General features: G+C 40.5%; 1 protein-coding gene and 1 pseudogene across 1 annotated transcript; one reads left to right on the top strand and one right to left on the bottom strand.

Moving 5' to 3' along the window:
* The first annotated feature begins 1,734 nt into the window (after positions 1–1,734).
* On the top strand, positions 1,735–9,313 carry LOC127916636 (uncharacterized). Its single transcript, XM_052498947.1, has 7 exons — positions 1,735–1,748; positions 2,053–2,674; positions 7,371–7,640; positions 7,776–7,829; positions 7,965–8,045; positions 8,100–8,234; positions 8,322–9,313. Exons 1-7 carry the CDS (start codon positions 1,735–1,737, stop codon positions 8,688–8,690), a joined length of 1,545 nt encoding a protein of 514 aa, XP_052354907.1. The 3' UTR covers positions 8,691–9,313.
* A 783-nt stretch (positions 9,314–10,096) lies between these two features.
* LOC127916814 (gastrin-releasing peptide receptor-like) lies at positions 10,097–18,249 on the bottom strand (annotated as a pseudogene).
* Between the last annotated feature and the right edge of the window lie 274 nt (positions 18,250–18,523).

The raw sequence follows: 18,523 nt of genomic DNA, 5'->3' as shown, positions 1-18,523 counted from the left end.
CTGATCCTCAACACGGAGGCCCCTCAGGGGTGCATGCTCAGTCCCCTCCTGTACTCCCTGTTCACTCATGACTTCATGGCCAGGATCCTTCACATATCCTTCACTTTGTTCTGCCCGCTGCTACAATGTATCAATTTTGTTCTGCCCGCTGCTACAATGTATCAATTTTGTTCTGCCCGCTGCTACAATGTATGAACTTTGTTCTGCCCGCTGCTACAATGTATCAATTTTGTTCTGCCCGCTGCTACAATGTATCAACTTTGTTCTGCCCGCTGCTACAATGTATCAACTTTGTTCTGCCCGCTGCTACAATGTATCAATTTTGTTCTGCCCGCTGCTACAATGTATCAATTTTGTTCTGCCCGCTGCTACAATGTATCAACTTTGTTCTGCCCGCTGCTACAATGTATACTTTGTTACTTTGTTCTGCCCGCTGCTACAATGTATCAATTTTGTTCTGCCCGCTGCCACAATGTGTCAATTTTACTGGCTCTACTTTTGTTCTGCCCGCTGCTACAATATATAAACATTGATCACTCTGCCCGCTGCTACAATGTGTCAATTTTACTGGCTCTAGCCGCTGCTACAATATATAAACATTGATCACTCTGCCCGCTGCTACAATGTGTCAATTTTACTGGCTCTAGCCGCTGCTACAATATATAAACATTGATCACTGCTACAATGTATCAAATGTACAAAACTAACAACAGAAGACTGATCAGGGTCTGCATCCCCCTCGCCATCACGGCTAAATTAGATTTTAAAAACTGGTGGAGGAAAAAATGCATAGGAAGAGCAGACAGAGAGAAGGTGAGTGATGGCTGGAAGGGGATTACAGCTGCCACACATGATATGCCATCACACACACACACACACACACACACACACACACACACACACACACACACACACACACACACACACACACACACATACACACACACACACTTTCTCTCTCACTCTCTCAATGTCTCTGTATCCTTCATAAACACACACCACTCTCTCTCTCTCTCTCTCTCTCCCACAAACATACACACAGCTACCAACTTTAAAAACGTTAGGCACCACACAGAATGTAAGGAGGACCAGAAGGAGATTGGTTTCTGATAGTTCAGGATCACATTAGGCGTTTTACATATGAATCTAACCTTTTTCAAGCACATCTCATGAGTAGCAGAGCATTTTATTTTCTTCCTGTGCCAATCAAATGTGCCTACACCTACTATCAAGTTACCATGTTGTTAGCTAGCTAGGTAACATGACTGAACAACGTTGTTGGTTATCGAAACAATCATAGTGGCCCGGGATTCGCTTTTAAATTGGCCCGTGACAATGTTTGTGAAATGATCATTATTGGCCCGGCGCATACAATAGACTAGTCTACTTCCTGTTTCTTTAAAAATGTAATAGAATTTATAAATAAAACGGACTTTATTAACGTTTTATAACAGGCGTCAGCTGGTTCTTTAGATCAGTAGGGCCGAGAAATGTGGTAGTATCATATGAAATGGTACTAAGGTATTCTAAAATATTGGTGCCAGAAGTATCATGATGTTTTGTTACCGGGATATTACCACGATACTGATATACCGTGCAGCACTAATCTAAACCAAAGGAAATCATTTTAAGATTGTTCTCTACATCGGTTGGGGTCTCTAGAAGCTTCCATACCAGGTCCTAAACCTAGCATTAAAGTGCATCCTTGTCGGTGTGAGGGCTAATATAGTCTAAATGTTTGCCTTGGGGTAAGTTTAGCCAAGGGGAAGTTGAACACATTTGAATGAAAGCCTGGGATTTGTTTGATCTACAGTACAATACACTGAGTGTACAAAACATTAAGAACAACTACATAATATCGAGTTGCACCCCCCTTTTTGCCCTCAGAAAATCCTCAATTCGTCGGGGCATGGACTACAAGGTGTTGAAAGTGTACCACAGGGATGCTAGCCCATGTTGACTCCAATGCTTCACACGGTTGTGTCAAGTCCTGTGGGGCTGTTACCCTCGTGGCTCAGTTACCCTCGTGGCTCAGTTACCCTCGTGGCTCAGTTACCCTCGAGGCTCAGTTACCCTCGTGGCTCAGTTACCCTCGTGGCTCAGTTACCCTCGAGGCTCAGTTACCCTCGTGGCTCAGTTACCCTCGTGGCTCAGTTACCCTCGAGGCTCAGTTACCCTCGAGGCTCAGTTACCCTCGTGGCTCAGTTACCCTCGTGGCTCAGTTACCCTCGTGGCTCAGTTACCCTCGTGGCTCAGTTACCCTCGTGGCTCAGTTACCCTCGTGGCTCAGTTACCCTCGTGGCTCAGTTACCCTCGAGGCTCAGTTACCCTCGTGGCTCAGTTACCCTCGTGGCTCAGTTACCCTCGTGGCTCAGTTACCCTCGAGGCTCAGTTACCCTCGAGGCTCAGTTACCCTCGTGGCTCAGTTACCCTCAGTTACCCTCGAGGCTCAGTTACCCCTCGAGGCTCAGTTACCCTCGTGGCTCAGTTACCCTCGTGGCTCAGTTACCCTCGTGGCTCAGTTACTCTCGTGGCTCAGTTACCCTCGTGGCTCAGTTACCCTCGTGGCTCAGTTACCCTCGAGGCTCAGTTACCCTCGTGGCTCAGTTACCCTCGTGGCTCAGTTACCCTCGAGGCTCAGTTACCCTCGTGGCTCAGTTACTCTCGTGGCTCAGTTGGTAGAGCATGGTGCTTGCAACACCGGGTTTGTGGGTTTGATTTCCACGGGGGGACCCGTATGAAAATAATAATAATCTGAAAATGTACAGTATGCACTTACGTAAGTTGGCTGAATGGCCTTTGGGTGGTGGACTGTTCTTGATACACACAGGAAACTGTTGAGTAATGAAAAACCCGGTAGCATTGCAGTTCTTGACACACTCAAAACAGTGCGACTGGCATCTACTACCTATACCCTGTTTTAAAGCACTTCAATTGTTTGCCTAACCCAGTCACCCTCTGAATAGCACACAATCCATGTCTCAAGACTTAAACATCCTTCTTTAACCTGTCTCCTCCTCGTCATCTACACTGATTAAAGTGGATTTAACAAGTGACATCAATAAGGGATCATAGCTTTCACCTGGTCAGTCTGTCATGGAAGAAGCAGGTGTTCCTAATGTTTTCTATACTCAGGACATCTTAAGCTTTCCAGAGAACATAAGATTATGAATCAACTGTCAAAATGGAGTTCAATCGGTGATCTGGGATGGTCTGGCGGTTAGGACAGCTGCCTGTACAAATAACACTACCTTGTCAGCGTGGATTTGATTCCAGCCCTTCTGGCACAAATCACTCAGGGCAGAGTAGCCTAGTGGTTAGAGTGTTGGACTAGTAACCGGAAGGTTGCAAGTTCAAACCCCTGAGCTGACAAGGTACAAATCTGTCGTTCTGCCCCTGAACAGGCAGTTAACCCGTTGTTCCAAGGCCGTCATTGTAAATAAGAATTTGTTCTTAACTGACTTGCCTAGTTAAATAAAGATCAAATAAAACTTTGACTTGATTTAGTAACACGTTTCAAATATGGACAGATACCTTGACAAGAACGGACTACACCAGACTCTTTTACAGACACTTGTTTAATGGACAACATCAATAGGAAACTAAGTGAATAACAACAGGTAGGTTACACCAACATTAGTTTCCATTCATACAAAGTGTTGTGTAAATACCACAGTAGATCTGCCGTGGTAAACGAGGAGACTCTTCATTTCAATTCTACAGAATCAAATAGATAAATCACCCCGCAGGTCAAAAAGGACCACGTTGTTCCGATGACAATATACCAACCAAGGTCGAACATCTCTTGAAAGACTTTGGTTGCAAGCAGGACAAAGACGTCGTCTTTTAGGGAGTGGTAGTGACTGTATTGACGGTTTCACTAGTGTCATGGAGGGTTGCAATAGGCTGCAATACATTCTGTAGGCTACGCGTTAGCCCATCTATTGTCACATTCTGTAGGCTACGCGTTAGCCCATCCATTATCACATTCTGTAGGCTACCCGTTAGCCGATCTATTGTCACATTCTGGCTACGTTTACACAGGCAGCCCAATTCTGAACTTTTTTTTTTCACTCAATGGTCATTTGACCAATCAGATGAGCTCTGAAAAAAGATCCTGCTATTAAAGGTGTGATGTGATTGGTCAAAATACCGATTCAGTGGAAAAAATATCCGAATTGGGCTGCCTGTGAAAACCTATAGTAGGCTACTGTTTGTGTTTCCCTGGCAGAGTGGATGAGCTGAGTTGGGCCATCAGTTGATTGCTAACCGATTGAACAGCTTGTGGAACAGCTGATTTTACCTCCCCACTCCTGCAATTCACCCACCCTGTCTCATCACGCCGACAATGATTCGGGTCGTTATCATTCAAACAATGAGTTTTCCCCACCCATGTGTTCACGGTAGAATTCTCCCACTGCATATCATCATCATCATCATCAGGCCTATATCATCATCATCATCATCAGGCCTATATCATCATCATCATCATCAGGCCTATATCATCATCATCATCAGGCCTATATCATCATCATCATCATCAGGCCTATATCATCATCATCAGGCCTATATCATCATCATCAGGCCTATATCATCATCATCAGGCCTATATCATCATCATCATCAGGCCTATATCATCATCATCAGGCCTATATCATCATCATCAGGCCTATATATCATCATCATCATCAGGCCTATATCATCATCATCAGGCCTATATCATCATCATCAGGCCTATATCATCATCATCAGGCCTATATCATCATCATCATCATCAGGCATATATCATCATCATCATGCCTATATAATCATCATCATCAGGCCTATATATCATCATCATCATCATCAGGCCTATATCATCATCATCATCATCAGGCCAATATCATCATCAGGCCATATATCATCATCAGGCCTATATCATCATCATCATCATCAGGCATATATCATCATCATCATCATCAGGCCTATATATCATCATCATCAGGCCGATATATCATCATCATCAGGCCTATATCATCATCATCATCAGGCATATCATCATCATAAGGCCTATATCATCATCATCATTCATAAACCTATCATATTATCATCATCATCAGGTCTATATCATCATCATCAGGCCTATAGTGGGGTCATCATCCATCAGGCCTATATCATCATAAGGCCTATATCATTTTTATCATCATCATCATCAGGCCTATATACTCATCATCATCAGGCCTATATCTCATCATCAACTATAATAAATCATCAATTGATATCATCATCAAAGGCGGATATTCATCCCAGGCCTATATCATCATCATGTCCATCATCATCAGGCCTATATCATCATCATCAAGATATCATCACCAGGCCTATATCATCATCATCAGGCCTGAACATCCTACATCTTTAAGAAGGCCTATATCGGTCTAAAAATCATCATATTAACTGCACATATTGATCATCATCTGTATCACAGAGTTTTATCACATAGTTGTACCACATCAGCTGCCTATATGTATCACAGAGTTGTATCATCAGAGTCTATATCATCACAGAGCTGTACTGTATCAAAGAGTTGTATCACAGAGTTGTACCACAGAGTGGGGCAGTATCTGTATCACAGAGTTGTATCATCAGCCTGTTGTATCACAGAGCTGTATCCACAGAGTTGTACCACAGAGCTATATAAAACATCTATCACAGAGCTGATACCACATTACTGTACCATCAGAGCTATACCACATTACTGCACCACATTACTCTACCACATTAGCTGGTACCACAGGCTTACCACTTTACTGTACCAGTAGACCTGAGCTGTACCACAGAGCTGCACCACATTACCTGTACCACATTACTGTATCACAGAGCTGTACCACAGAGCTGTACCACATTACTCTACCACATATACTGTATCACAGAGCTGTACTACATTACTGTACCACATTGCTGTACCACAGATATGTAAAATCTTGTACTGTCCACATTACTGTATCACAGAGCTGTACCACAGACCTGTACCACATTACTGCACCACAGCTTACTGCACCACATTAGCTGTACCCGGTACTGTATCACAGAGCTGTACCACATTACTACACCACATTACTGTACCACATTACTGTATCACAGAGCTGTACCACAGAGCTGTACCACAGAGCTGTACCACATTACTGCACCACATTACTCTACCACAGAGCTGTACCACATTACTGTATCACAGAGCTGTACCACAGACCCTGTACCACATTACTGTACCACATTACTCACCACATTACTGTACCACAGAGGCTGTATCACAGAGCTGTACCACAGAGCTGTACCACAGACCTGTACCACATTACTGTATCACACAGCTTACTGCACCACATTACTGTACCACAGAGCTGTACCACATTACTGCACCACAGAGCTGTACCACATTACTGTATCACAGAGCTGTACCACAGAGCTGTACCACATTATTGTACCACATTACTGTACCACAGAGCTGTACCACATTACTGTACCACATTACTGTACCACATTACTGTACCACAGAGCTGTACCACATTACTGTATCACAGAGCTGTACCACATTACTGTATCACAGAGCTGTACCACAGAGCTGTACCACATTACTGTACCACATTACTGTACCACATTACTGTACCACAGAGCTGTACCACATTACTGTATCACAGAGCTGTACCACATTACTGTATCACAGAGCTGTACCACATTACTGTATCACAGAGCTTTACCACATTACTGTACCACATTACTGTACCACATTACTGTACCACATTACTGTATCACAGAGCTGTACCACATTACTGTATCACAGAGCTGTACCACAGAGCTGTACCACATTACTGTACCACATTACTGTACCACAGAGCTGTACCACATTACTGCACCACATTACTGTACCACATTACTGTACCACAGAGATGTACCACATTACTGCACCACAGAGCTGTACCACAGAGTAACATTCTGTACATATAGTACATGGCACCAATCGTCATTCACCAACTGGTGCCCAGCCCACATGGCCTTATAGGACACATATCTGTATCAAAACACTACATTAAACAAATGTAATGCCTTTAACAATTAAATGTGTAATTAGCAAACACATGTTCAAATACCACAAAGGTACACATACTGTACAAATACATGTACACATACTGCTCAAATACATAAAGGTACACATACTGTTCAAATACATAAAGGTACACATACTGCTCAAATACATAAAGGTAAACATACTGTTAATGCTTTACATTAAAGGTACACATACTGTACAAATACATAAAGGTACACATACTGTCAAATACATAAAGGTACACATACTGTTCAAATACATAAAGGTACACATACTGCTCAACCACATAAAGGTACACATACTGTACAAATACATAAAGGTACACATACTGTTCAAATACATAACGGTACACATACTGTACAAATACATAAAGGTACACATACTGCTCAAATACATAAAGGTACACATACTGTACAAATACATAAAGGTACACATACTGTTCAAATACATAAAGGTACACATACTGTACAAATACATAAAGGTACACATACTGCTCAAATACATAAAGGTACACATACTGTACAAATACATAAAGGTACACATACTGTACAAATACATAAAGGTACACATACTGTACAAATACATAAAGGTACACATACTGTACAAATACATAAAGGTACACATACTGTACAAATACATAAAGGTACACATACTGTACAAATACATAAAGGTACACATACTGTTCAAATACATAAAGGTACACATACTGTACAAATACATAACGGTACACATACTGTTCAAATACATAAAGGTACACATACTGTACAAATACATAATGGTACACATACTGCTCAAATACATAAAGGTACACATACTGTACAAATACATAAAGGTACACATACTGTTCAAATACATAAAGGTACACATACTGCTCAAATACATAAAGGTACACATACTGTACAAATACATAAAGGTACACATACTGTACAAATACATAAAGGTACACATACTGTTCAAATACATAAAGGTACACATACTGTACAAATACATAAAGGTACACATACTGTTCAAATACATAAAGGTACACATACTGTTCAAATACATAAAGGTACACATACTGTTCAAATACATAAAGGTACACATACTGTACAAATACATAAAGGTACACATACTGTACAAATACATAACGGTACACATACTGTTCAAATACATAAAGGTACACATACTGTACAAATACATAAAGGTACACATACTGCTCAAATACAAATACATAACGGTACACATACTGTACAAATACTTAAAGGTACACATACTGTTCAAATACATAAAGGTACACATACTGCTCAAATACATAAAGGTACACATACTGTTCAAATACATAACGGTACACATACTGCTCAAATACATAAAGGTACACATACTGCTCAAATACATAAAGGTACACATACTGTACAAATACATAAAGGTACACATACTGTACAAATACATAAAGGTACACATACTGTTCTATGTAGGTCATCTATATAGCTGCTGTGGGATCTTGATTAAAGGCTCAATTCAATCAAACAGGTCAGGAAACACTCGGCTGATTCCAGATTTAACGGCCATTTCAAAGGGGGAGCAATTTCCCCACTTCCACCCGACCACCTGCATACCGCACTGGAACCTTTGATACCCCTTGGTTCTTCTATTCCCTTGGTCCTACCATCCCACTACCAATTGTACCGTCCACCTGTCTGTCTCACACTCTCTCTTCTTGGTAGACCTGTCTGTCTGTCTGTCTGTCTGTCTGTCTGTCTGTCTGTCTGTCTGTGTGTCTGTCTGTCTCACACTCTCTCCTCTTGGTAGACCTGTCTGTCTGTCTCACATTCTCTCCTCTTGGTAGACCTGTCTGTCTGTCTCACACCCTCTCCTCCTGGTAGACCTGTCTGTCTGTCTGTCTCACATTCTCTCCTCTTGGTAGACCTGTCTGTCTGTCTCATTCTCTCCTCTTGGTAGACCTGTCTGTCTGTCTCACATTCTCTCCTCTTTGTAGACCTGTCTGTCTGTCTCACACCCTCTCCTCCTGGTAGACCTTTCTGTCTGTCTCACATTCTCTCCTCTTGGAAGATCTGTCTGTCTATCTGTCTCACATTCTCTCCTCTTGGTAGACCTGTCTGTCTGTCTCACATTCTCTCCTCTTTGTAGACCTATCTGTCTGTCTCACACCCTCTCCTCCTGGTAGACCTTTCTGTCTGTCTCACATTCTCTCCCTTGGTAGACCTGTCTGTCTATCTGTCTCACATTCTCTCCTCTTGGTAGACCTGTCTGTCTGTCTGTCTCACATTCTTCTCCCTTGATAGACCTGTCTGTCTATCTGTCTCACATTCTCTCCTCTTGGTAGACCTGTCTGTCTGTCTGTCCATTCTCTCCTCTTGGTAAACCTGTATGTCTGTCTCACACTCTCTCCTCTTGGTAGACCTGTCTGTCTGTCTCACATTCTCTCCTCTTGGTAAACCTGTATGTCTGTCTCACACTCTCTCCTCTTGGTAGACCTGTCTGTCTGTCTCTGTCTCACATTCTCTCCTCTTGGTAAACCTGTCTGTCTCACTCTCTCCTCTTGGTAGAGACTCTTGGTAGACCTGTCTGTCTGTCTCACATTCTCTCCTCTTGGTAGACCTGTCTGTCTGTCTCACATTCTCTCCTCTTGGTAGACCTGTCTGTCTGTCTCATTCTCTCCTCTTGGTAGACCTGTCTGTCTCACATTCTCTCTCACCTGTCTGTCTGTCTCATTCTCTCCTTGGTAGACCTGTCTGTCTGTCTCACACTCTCTCCTCTTGGTAGACCCTGTCTGTCTGTCTCACATTCTCTCCTCTTGGTAGACCTGTCTGTCTGTCTCATTCTCTCCTCTTGGTAGACCTGTCTGTCTGTCTCACATTCTCTCCTCTTGGTAGACCTGTCTGTCTGTCTGTCACACTCTCTCCTCTTGGTAGACCTGTCTGTCTGTCTCACATTCTCTCCTCTTGGTAGACCTGTCTGTCTGTCTCATTCTCTCCTCTTGGTAGACCTGTCTGTTTGTAGACCTGTCTGTCTCTCACACTCTCTCCTCTTGGTAGACCTGTCTGTCTGTCTGTCTGTCTCACACTCTCTCCTCTTGGTAGACCTGTATGTCTGTCTCTCTCTTACCATCCACCCATCTGTCTCTCACACACTGTCCTCCTGACAGATGTGTTTTCCATTAATAAAGCTCAGACTGGCCACTGAGTGGTTGGTGGTCCTGAGGGAGGTCATTTGTATGTTGTTCCTGTTCCTCCTCTGGCTCTGGGACCTCTTCGCCAGGGCTCGACAACAACAACACAGCTGCTTGTTGAACTGCTTCTGGAAACTCTTGCTGAGCAGGTAGAGGGCGAAGGGGGTTGACACAGGAGTTAGTGAAGGCCAGGATACGGGCTCCCACGGTGAAGATGAAGTGGGCCATGGAGGTGTCACTTCGGAGTAGTGGTAGGAGCGGTTGAGGTAGATCACGTGACAGGAGCCAGCACACGGCGAACAGGCCCACAAACACCAGGACGGTCTTGGCAAGGCGCTTTCTGGACTCTATCTGTGATGTTGTGGAGAGAGATGAAGATTAAGAAAATAGAAGAGATGATTAAGAATAAAATAGAAGAGATGAAGAAAGAGAAGAAAATAGTAGAGATGATGAGGGAGAAGAACAAGGTGAAAATAGTAGAGATGATGAGGGAGAAGAACTAGAAGAAAATAGAAGAGATGATGAAGGAGAAGAACTAGAAGAAAATAGAAGATATGATGAAGGAGAAGAACAAGAAGAAAATAGTAGAGATGATGAGGGAGAAGAACAAGAAGAAAATAGTAGAGATGATGAGGGAGAAGAACAAGAAGAAAATAGTAGAGATGATGAGGGAGAAGAACTAGAAGAAAATAGTAGAGATGATGAAGAAGAGAGACCCACCTGTCTTCTGACGTGCACGTTGCCCTCCACCGGCATATTATAGGCACTCCTGATCAGGCTCCTGGCGATGAACAGGTAATAGACTGATATAACCGACAGAGGAATGACATAGAAGATGAGGAAGGAGGCCATGGAGTGGATCTTGGGATGCAGTTCACCATCGTGGGGATAGGGGGCGCAGGTGATGAAGGTCTCATTGGTGCTGTGGATGCTGAACGAGCGGAGGTCTGAGAAGACAGCCTCGGGGACAGCCAGGGTCATGGAGAAGAGCCAGATCACTGCAGCCCGCAGGACGATCCTCGCCGGGGCGTTGGAGGCCTGGATGTCCATGGGCTTCACGATTGCCTTGTACCTGGAGGATGAGGAGGATGAGGAAGAGGAAGACATGATCTCCTCAACTTAGGCCACCTGTTCAGAAGTATGTGTGACGTATGATTCAGATGTCTTGCTGGCACTTGGGTTGTGTCCTGAATGGCACCCTATTCCCTATGTGGAACAAGGCAATATAAAGGCACCCTATTCCCTATGTGGAACAATGCAATATAAAGGCACCCTATTCCCTATGTGGAACAAGGCAATATAAAGACACCCTATTCCCTATGTGCAGCAAGGCAATATAAAGGCACCCTATTCCCTATGTGGAACAAGGCAATATAAAGGCACCTATTCCCTATGTGGAACAAGGCAATATAAAGACACCCTATTCCCTATGTGGAACAAGGCAATATAAAGGCACCCTATTCCTATGTGGAACAAGGCAATATAAAGGCACCCTATTCCCTATGTGGAACAAGGCAATATAAAGGCACCCTATTCCCTATGTGGAACAAGGCAATATAAAGGCACCCTATTCCCTATGTGGAGCAAGGCAATATAAAGGCACCCTATTCCCTATGTGGAACAAGGCAATATAAAGGCACCCTATTCCTATGTGGAACAATGCAATATAAAGGCACCCTATTCCCTATGTGGAGCAAGGCAATATAAAGGCACCTATTCCCTATGTGCAGCAAGGCAATATAAAGGCACCCTATTCCCTATGTGGAACAAGGCAATATAAAGGCAACTATTCCCTATGGGACACAGACAGTTAAAGGCACCTATTCCAGATGCTATCCTTCAAAACCTATTCCCTATGTCCAAGGCAACTCTACATTCACCCTATTCCTATGTTTTTCTATTTCAAGGCACCCTATTCCTTTTACTGTTTGGTAAAGACCCTATTCCCTACCTGAATGAATATTTTCTATTGACGGCAGAGGGAACAAGGCAATATAAAGCATGTTCCCTTGTGCATCAAGGCAATATCATTCTATTCTATTCCCTATGTGGAACAAGGCTTCCTTCTATTCTATTCCTTCTATTCTATTCATTCTATTCAATTCATTCTATTCTATTCCTTTCTATTCCTTCTATTCTATTCATTCTATTATTCATTCTATTCTATTTTATATTCTATTCTATTCCTTCTTACTATTATATTCTTCTATTCTTCTATTCTATTCCTTCTATTCTATTCCTTCTATTATATTCCTTCTATTCTATTCACTATACTATTCCTTCTATTCTATTCCTTCTATTCCTTCTATTCTATTCCTTCTATTCTATTCCTTCTATTCTATTCCTTCTATTCTATTCCTTCTATTCTATTCATTCTATTCTATTCTATTCCTTCTATTCTATTCCTTCTATTCTATTCATTCTATTCTATTCTTTATACTATTACTTCTATTCTATTCCTTCTATTCTATTCCTTCTATTCCTTCTATTCTATTCTATTCTATTCTATTCCTTCTATACTATTCCTTCTATTCTATTCATTCTATTCTATTCCTTCTATTCTATTCCTATTCTATTCTATTCATTCTATTCTATTCCTTCTATTCTATTCCTTCTATTCCTTATTCCTTCTATTCTATTCCTTCTATTCTATTCCTTCTATTCTATTCCTTCTATTCTATTCATTCTATTCTATTACTATTCCTTCTATTCTATTCCTTCTATTCTATTCCTTCTATTCTATTCCTTCTATTCTATTCCTTCTATTCTATTCCTTCTATTCTATTCCTTCTATTCTATTCATTCTATACTATTCATTCTTCTATTCTATTCTTCTTATTATATTCCTTCTATTCTATTCCTTCTATTCTATTCCTTCTATTCTATTCCTTCTATACTATTCCTTCTATTCTATTCCTTCTATTCTATTCCTTCTATATTCTATTCCTTCTATTCTATTCATTCTATATTCCTTCTATTCCTTCTATACTATATTCCTTCTATTCTATTCCTTCTATTCTATTCCTTCTATTCTATTCCTTCTATTCTATTCTATTCTATACTATTCATTCTATTCTATTATATTCCTTCTATTCTATTCCTTCTATTCTATTCCTTCTATTCTATTCCTTCTATACTATTCCTTCTATTCTATTCATTCTATACTATTATTCTATTCTATATTCCTTCTATTCTATTCCTTTCTATTCTATTCCTTCTATTCTATTCTATTCATTCTATACTATTCATTCTTACTATTCATTATATTATATTCTTCTTTATATTCCTTCTATTCTATTCCTTCTATTCTATTCCTTCTATTCTATTCCTTCTATTCTATTCATTCTATTATATTATATTCCTTCTATTATTATTAATTCTATTCCTTCTATTCTATTCCTTCTATTCTATTCCTTCTATTCTATTCCTTCTATTCTATTCCTTCTATCTATTCTATTCCTTCTATTCTATTCCTTCTATACTATTCCTTCTATTCTATTCCTTCTATACTATTCTATTCTATACTATTCCTTCTATTCTATTCATTCTATTCTATTCATTCTATTCTATTCTTCTTCTATTCTATTCCTTCTATACTATTCCTTCTATTCTATTCCTTCTATTCTATTCCTTCTATATTCCTTCTCTATTCCTTCTATTCTATTCCTTCTATTCTATTCCTTCTATTCTATTCCTTCTATTCTATTCCTTCTATTCTATTCCTTCTATTCTATTCATTCTATTCTATTCATTCTATTCTATTCCTTCTATACTATTCCTTCTATTCTATTCATTCTATACTATTCATTCTATTCTATTCCTTCTATTCTATTCTATACTTCTATTCTATTCCTTCTATTCTATTCTTCTTCTATACTATTCCTTCTATTCTATTCTATTCCTTCTATTCTATTCATTCTATACTATTCATTCTATACTATTCATTATATTCTATTCATTCTATTCCTATTCCTTCTATACTATTCCTTCTATTCTATTCCTTCTATTTCTATTCCTTCTATTCTATTCTTCTTCTATTCCTTCTATTATATTCCTTCTATACTATTATTCTATTCCTTCTATTCTATTCTTCTATTCTATTCCTTCTATACTATTCATTATATTCTATTCCTTCTATTCTATTCCTATTCCTTCTATTCTATTCCTTCTATACTATTCTATACTATTCCTTCTATTCTATTCCTTCTATTCTATTCCTTCTATTCTATTCCTTCTATTCTATTCCTTCTATACTATTCATTCTATTCTATTCCTTCTATTCTATTCCTTCTATTCTATTCCTTCTATACTATTCCTTCTATTCATTCTATACTATTCATTCTATTCTATTATATTCTATTCCTTCTATTCTATTCCTTCTATTCTATTCCTTTCTATTCTATTCATTCTATACTATTCATTCTATACTATTCATTATATTCTATTCCTTCTATACTATTCCTTCTATTATATTCCTTCTATTCTATTCTATTCCTTTCTATACTATTCCTTCTATTCTATTCCTTCTATTCTATTCCTTCTATTCTATTCCTTCTATACTATTCCTTCTATACTATTCATTCTATTCTATTCCTTCTATTCTATTCATTCTTTACTATTCCTTCTATTCTATTCATTCTATACTATTCATTCTATACTATTCATTATATTCTATTCCTTCTATTCTATTCCTTCTATTCTATTCCTTCTATTCTATTCCTTCTATACTATTTCTATTCATTCTTCTATTCTTAAATTCCTTCTAAATTCATTATATTCTATTCATTCTATACTATTCATTCTATTCTATTCATTCTATACTATTCATTCTATACTATTCATTCTATACTATTCATTATATTCTATTCATTCTATACTATTCATTATATTCTATTCTATACTATTCATTATATTCTATTCATTCTATACTATTCATTACTATTCTATTCATTCTATACTATTCATTCTATACTATTCATTATATTCTATTCATTCTATACTATTCATATTAATTCTATACTATTCATTATATTCTATTCATTCTATACTATTCATTATATTCTATTCATTCTATACTATTCATTCTATACTATTCATTATATTCATTCTATTCATTCCTCATTCTTCATTCTATGTCGAACATCTCATTCCAAAATAATGGACATTAATATGGAGTTGGCCCCCCTTTGCTGCTATAACAGCCTCCACTCTTCTGGGAAGGCTTTCCACTAGATGTTGGAACAATGCTGTGGGGACTTTCTTCCATTCAGCCACAAGAGCATTAGTGAGGTCAGGCACTGATGTTGGGAGATTAGGCCTGGCTCGCAGTCGGCATCCCAATTCATCCCAAATGTGTTCGATGGGGTTGAGGTCAGGGCTCTGTGCAGGCCAGTCAAGTTTTTCCACACCGATCTCGACAAACCATTTCTGTATGGACCTCGCTTTATGCATTTGGGCATTGTCATGCTGAAACAGGAAAATGCCTTCCCAAACTTTTACCACAAAATCGGAAGCACAGAATCATCTACAATGTCATTGTATGCTGGAGCGTCAATATTTCCCCTTCACTGGAACTAAGGGGCCTAGCCGAACCATGACAAACAGCCCCAGACCATTATTCCTCATCCACCAAACTTTACAGTTGGCACTATGCATTAGGGCAGGTAGCGTTTCCAGAGTCCAATGGCGGCGAGCTTTACCACTCCAGCTGACGCTTGGCATTGCGCATGTTCTTAGGCTTGTGTGCGACGCCAGAAACCCATTTCAACCCAACGAACCGTTATTGTGCTGACATATCTTCCAGAGGCAGTTTGGAACTCTGTATTGAGGGTTGCAACTGAGGACAGGCGATTTTACGTGCTACGCGCTTCAGCACTCGGTGGTCCGTTCTGTGACCTTATGTGGCTTACACTGAGCCGTTGTTGCCCCTAGACGTTTCCACTTCACAATAACAGCACTTACAGTTGACGGGGCAGCTATAGGTGGGAGAAATTTGATGAACTGACTTGATGGAAAGGTGGCATCCTATGACAGTGGTGCCACGTTGAAAGTCACTGAGCTCTTCATTAAGGTCATGTTTGTCTATGGAGATTGCATGGCTGTGTGCTCGATTTTATACACCTGTCAGCAACAGGGTGTGGCAGAAATAACCAAATCCACTTTGAAAAGGGGTGTCCACGTACTCTAGTACATATAGTCCAGCTGTAGTGTTTACTCCTGCATGCCTGGAGAGCCAGGTTCCATTGAGGCAAGCTCAATAAAGCACAGATAAAGTTTATTGAAATGATCTCATAGTATTTTAACCTCGGTTTTGAAAGTATATGGTTAGGATTTAAACAGAGGAAACGTTGGGAAGCTGGTGAGGAAACGTTGGTAAGCTGGTGAGGAAACGTTGGTAAGCTGGTGAGGAAACGTTGGGAGGCTGATGAGGAGAGGGGAGGTATCTGTCATTTATGAATGGATTATTATCTGCTAATGGGATCGTAGGCTAAAGAGAGACATTAGAATAGGCTAGCTAGAGACGGTATCATTATATGGCTGCCATGGTGCCATGGTGCCATGGTGATGGTCAGTCTATATGATGGATGTCTTCTCCTCCCACTCCACAGTGATGCACACTTTATGGTAGCGTTCCAAATGAATCCCTAGTGCACTACTTTTGACCAGAGCCCCGTGGATACATAGGGAAAGGGTGCCATTTGGGATGCAACCTATATCATCCCAAATGAAAATGTTGGTTGTGGGAAGTTGTGTGGGAAGGATATAGCCTATGACCCCCCCAAAACACACAGGCACGCCCATGCATGCAAGCACCGTCACCCATTTACTCATTCACTGTCACAAACACAAACACACCCCACACACGCGCGTACGCGAACGCACACGTACACACACACACACACGAAGTCGCACGCTTATACATTTCTACTCATATGTCGGATCTCATTTCTGTGCCTCGAGCACATCTCATATCTCACTTCAAAGTATGATCCCACTGATCCGAACGCGTAATAACGCAACAGAGTGAATCAGATTGTATCTGCATTGTCTCAGTAGCAGCATGTTCTTGACAGGTTGTACCCATACCGTTGTTTAAATTCATATTATTTCCAGCTCCATAGAGTTTAGCCGAAGAACCGGCAGAGATGCGTTCGGAGAGAATATTCGATAAGGATGGCAAGCTTTCCCGTTTTCAGCATTTTACCTAAACGACCATATGTTGAGCTAAAAGTAACTACAAGTCTACAACCATTTAACTATACAACTCTACATTAAAATACCAGATCAGTTGGCAATGGTATGTGTAGCCTATGGATAAGTTGGATAACTAAACGTCCATGTTGCAATATGAGTGTAGTAGACTAAAACATAAAGTGAAGGCTATTTACCTATCAGCAGACAACGCAGTCAGGGTAAAAACAGACACTCCGACGGAGGTGAGTTGGATGAATGGTATGAGTTTACATCCAACTCTCCCGAAGAGCCACTCGTCCGCGAGGTACCGACTGGCATCCACCGGCGCGCAAGTAACCAGGAGGACCAAGTCCCCGAACGCGAGACTCGACATGAAGAGGTTGGGGACATTCCGCATGGATTTAGAGGAAGACAATGTCTTGATGAGGGTTATGTTACCGATTAGTCCCACGACTATGATGACTCCATAAATGGCAGTGATGGCGATGCTGATGTAGAACATGGATTGTTCCGAAGTGTCCCCTGTGTGATTACCGTGGTGCGCCCATTTGGACACATTCTGGTACAAATCAAATTCTTGTGTAATATGAAAAGGTTCTTCGAAGGACATTCTCTCAACATCCCATGTCTTGTTTATAAAAGTTTAAATAAAATTCGCTTAATTTGCCTTACTGATAGTCTCCAACTGGTGCGTAGAAAAATACATTTCCACTTTGGAGAGTTGTACTCTGACGTAATAGGCTAAATTTATATTATCCGAGTTGAAAGTGTTCTTTCTTAGACGTCGTGCGCGGTCTACCTATTGTCCCCAATCCCAACACTGATTGAGGTGGGGTTGTATTGACGAGACCACGCGACTTCTACTGTTCTTTAAATGCGCGTGCGCAAAATGCGCTTTTTCTGTCCTCTTTCACGCGCTGTGGGTCTGCGCTCTCTGTCAGCAGTGTCTCTCAAGAACGAAAACAACTTTTTTCCGGGGACAGTCTTTTTATTCATTTAATTTTAGCATTTGTTTACAATGATACAAAACACAGCTGTCTAAATTAAAATTCAATACATATTGTAGTGTAGTTAGTAGTTTT

Source organism: Oncorhynchus keta, chromosome 37, assembly GCF_023373465.1.
Source record: "Oncorhynchus keta strain PuntledgeMale-10-30-2019 chromosome 37, Oket_V2, whole genome shotgun sequence".
Taxonomy (NCBI): Eukaryota; Metazoa; Chordata; class Actinopteri; order Salmoniformes; family Salmonidae; genus Oncorhynchus; species Oncorhynchus keta.
Note: the sequence above shows the minus strand (reverse complement) of the source record. Positions and strands in the feature narration are given on the sequence as shown.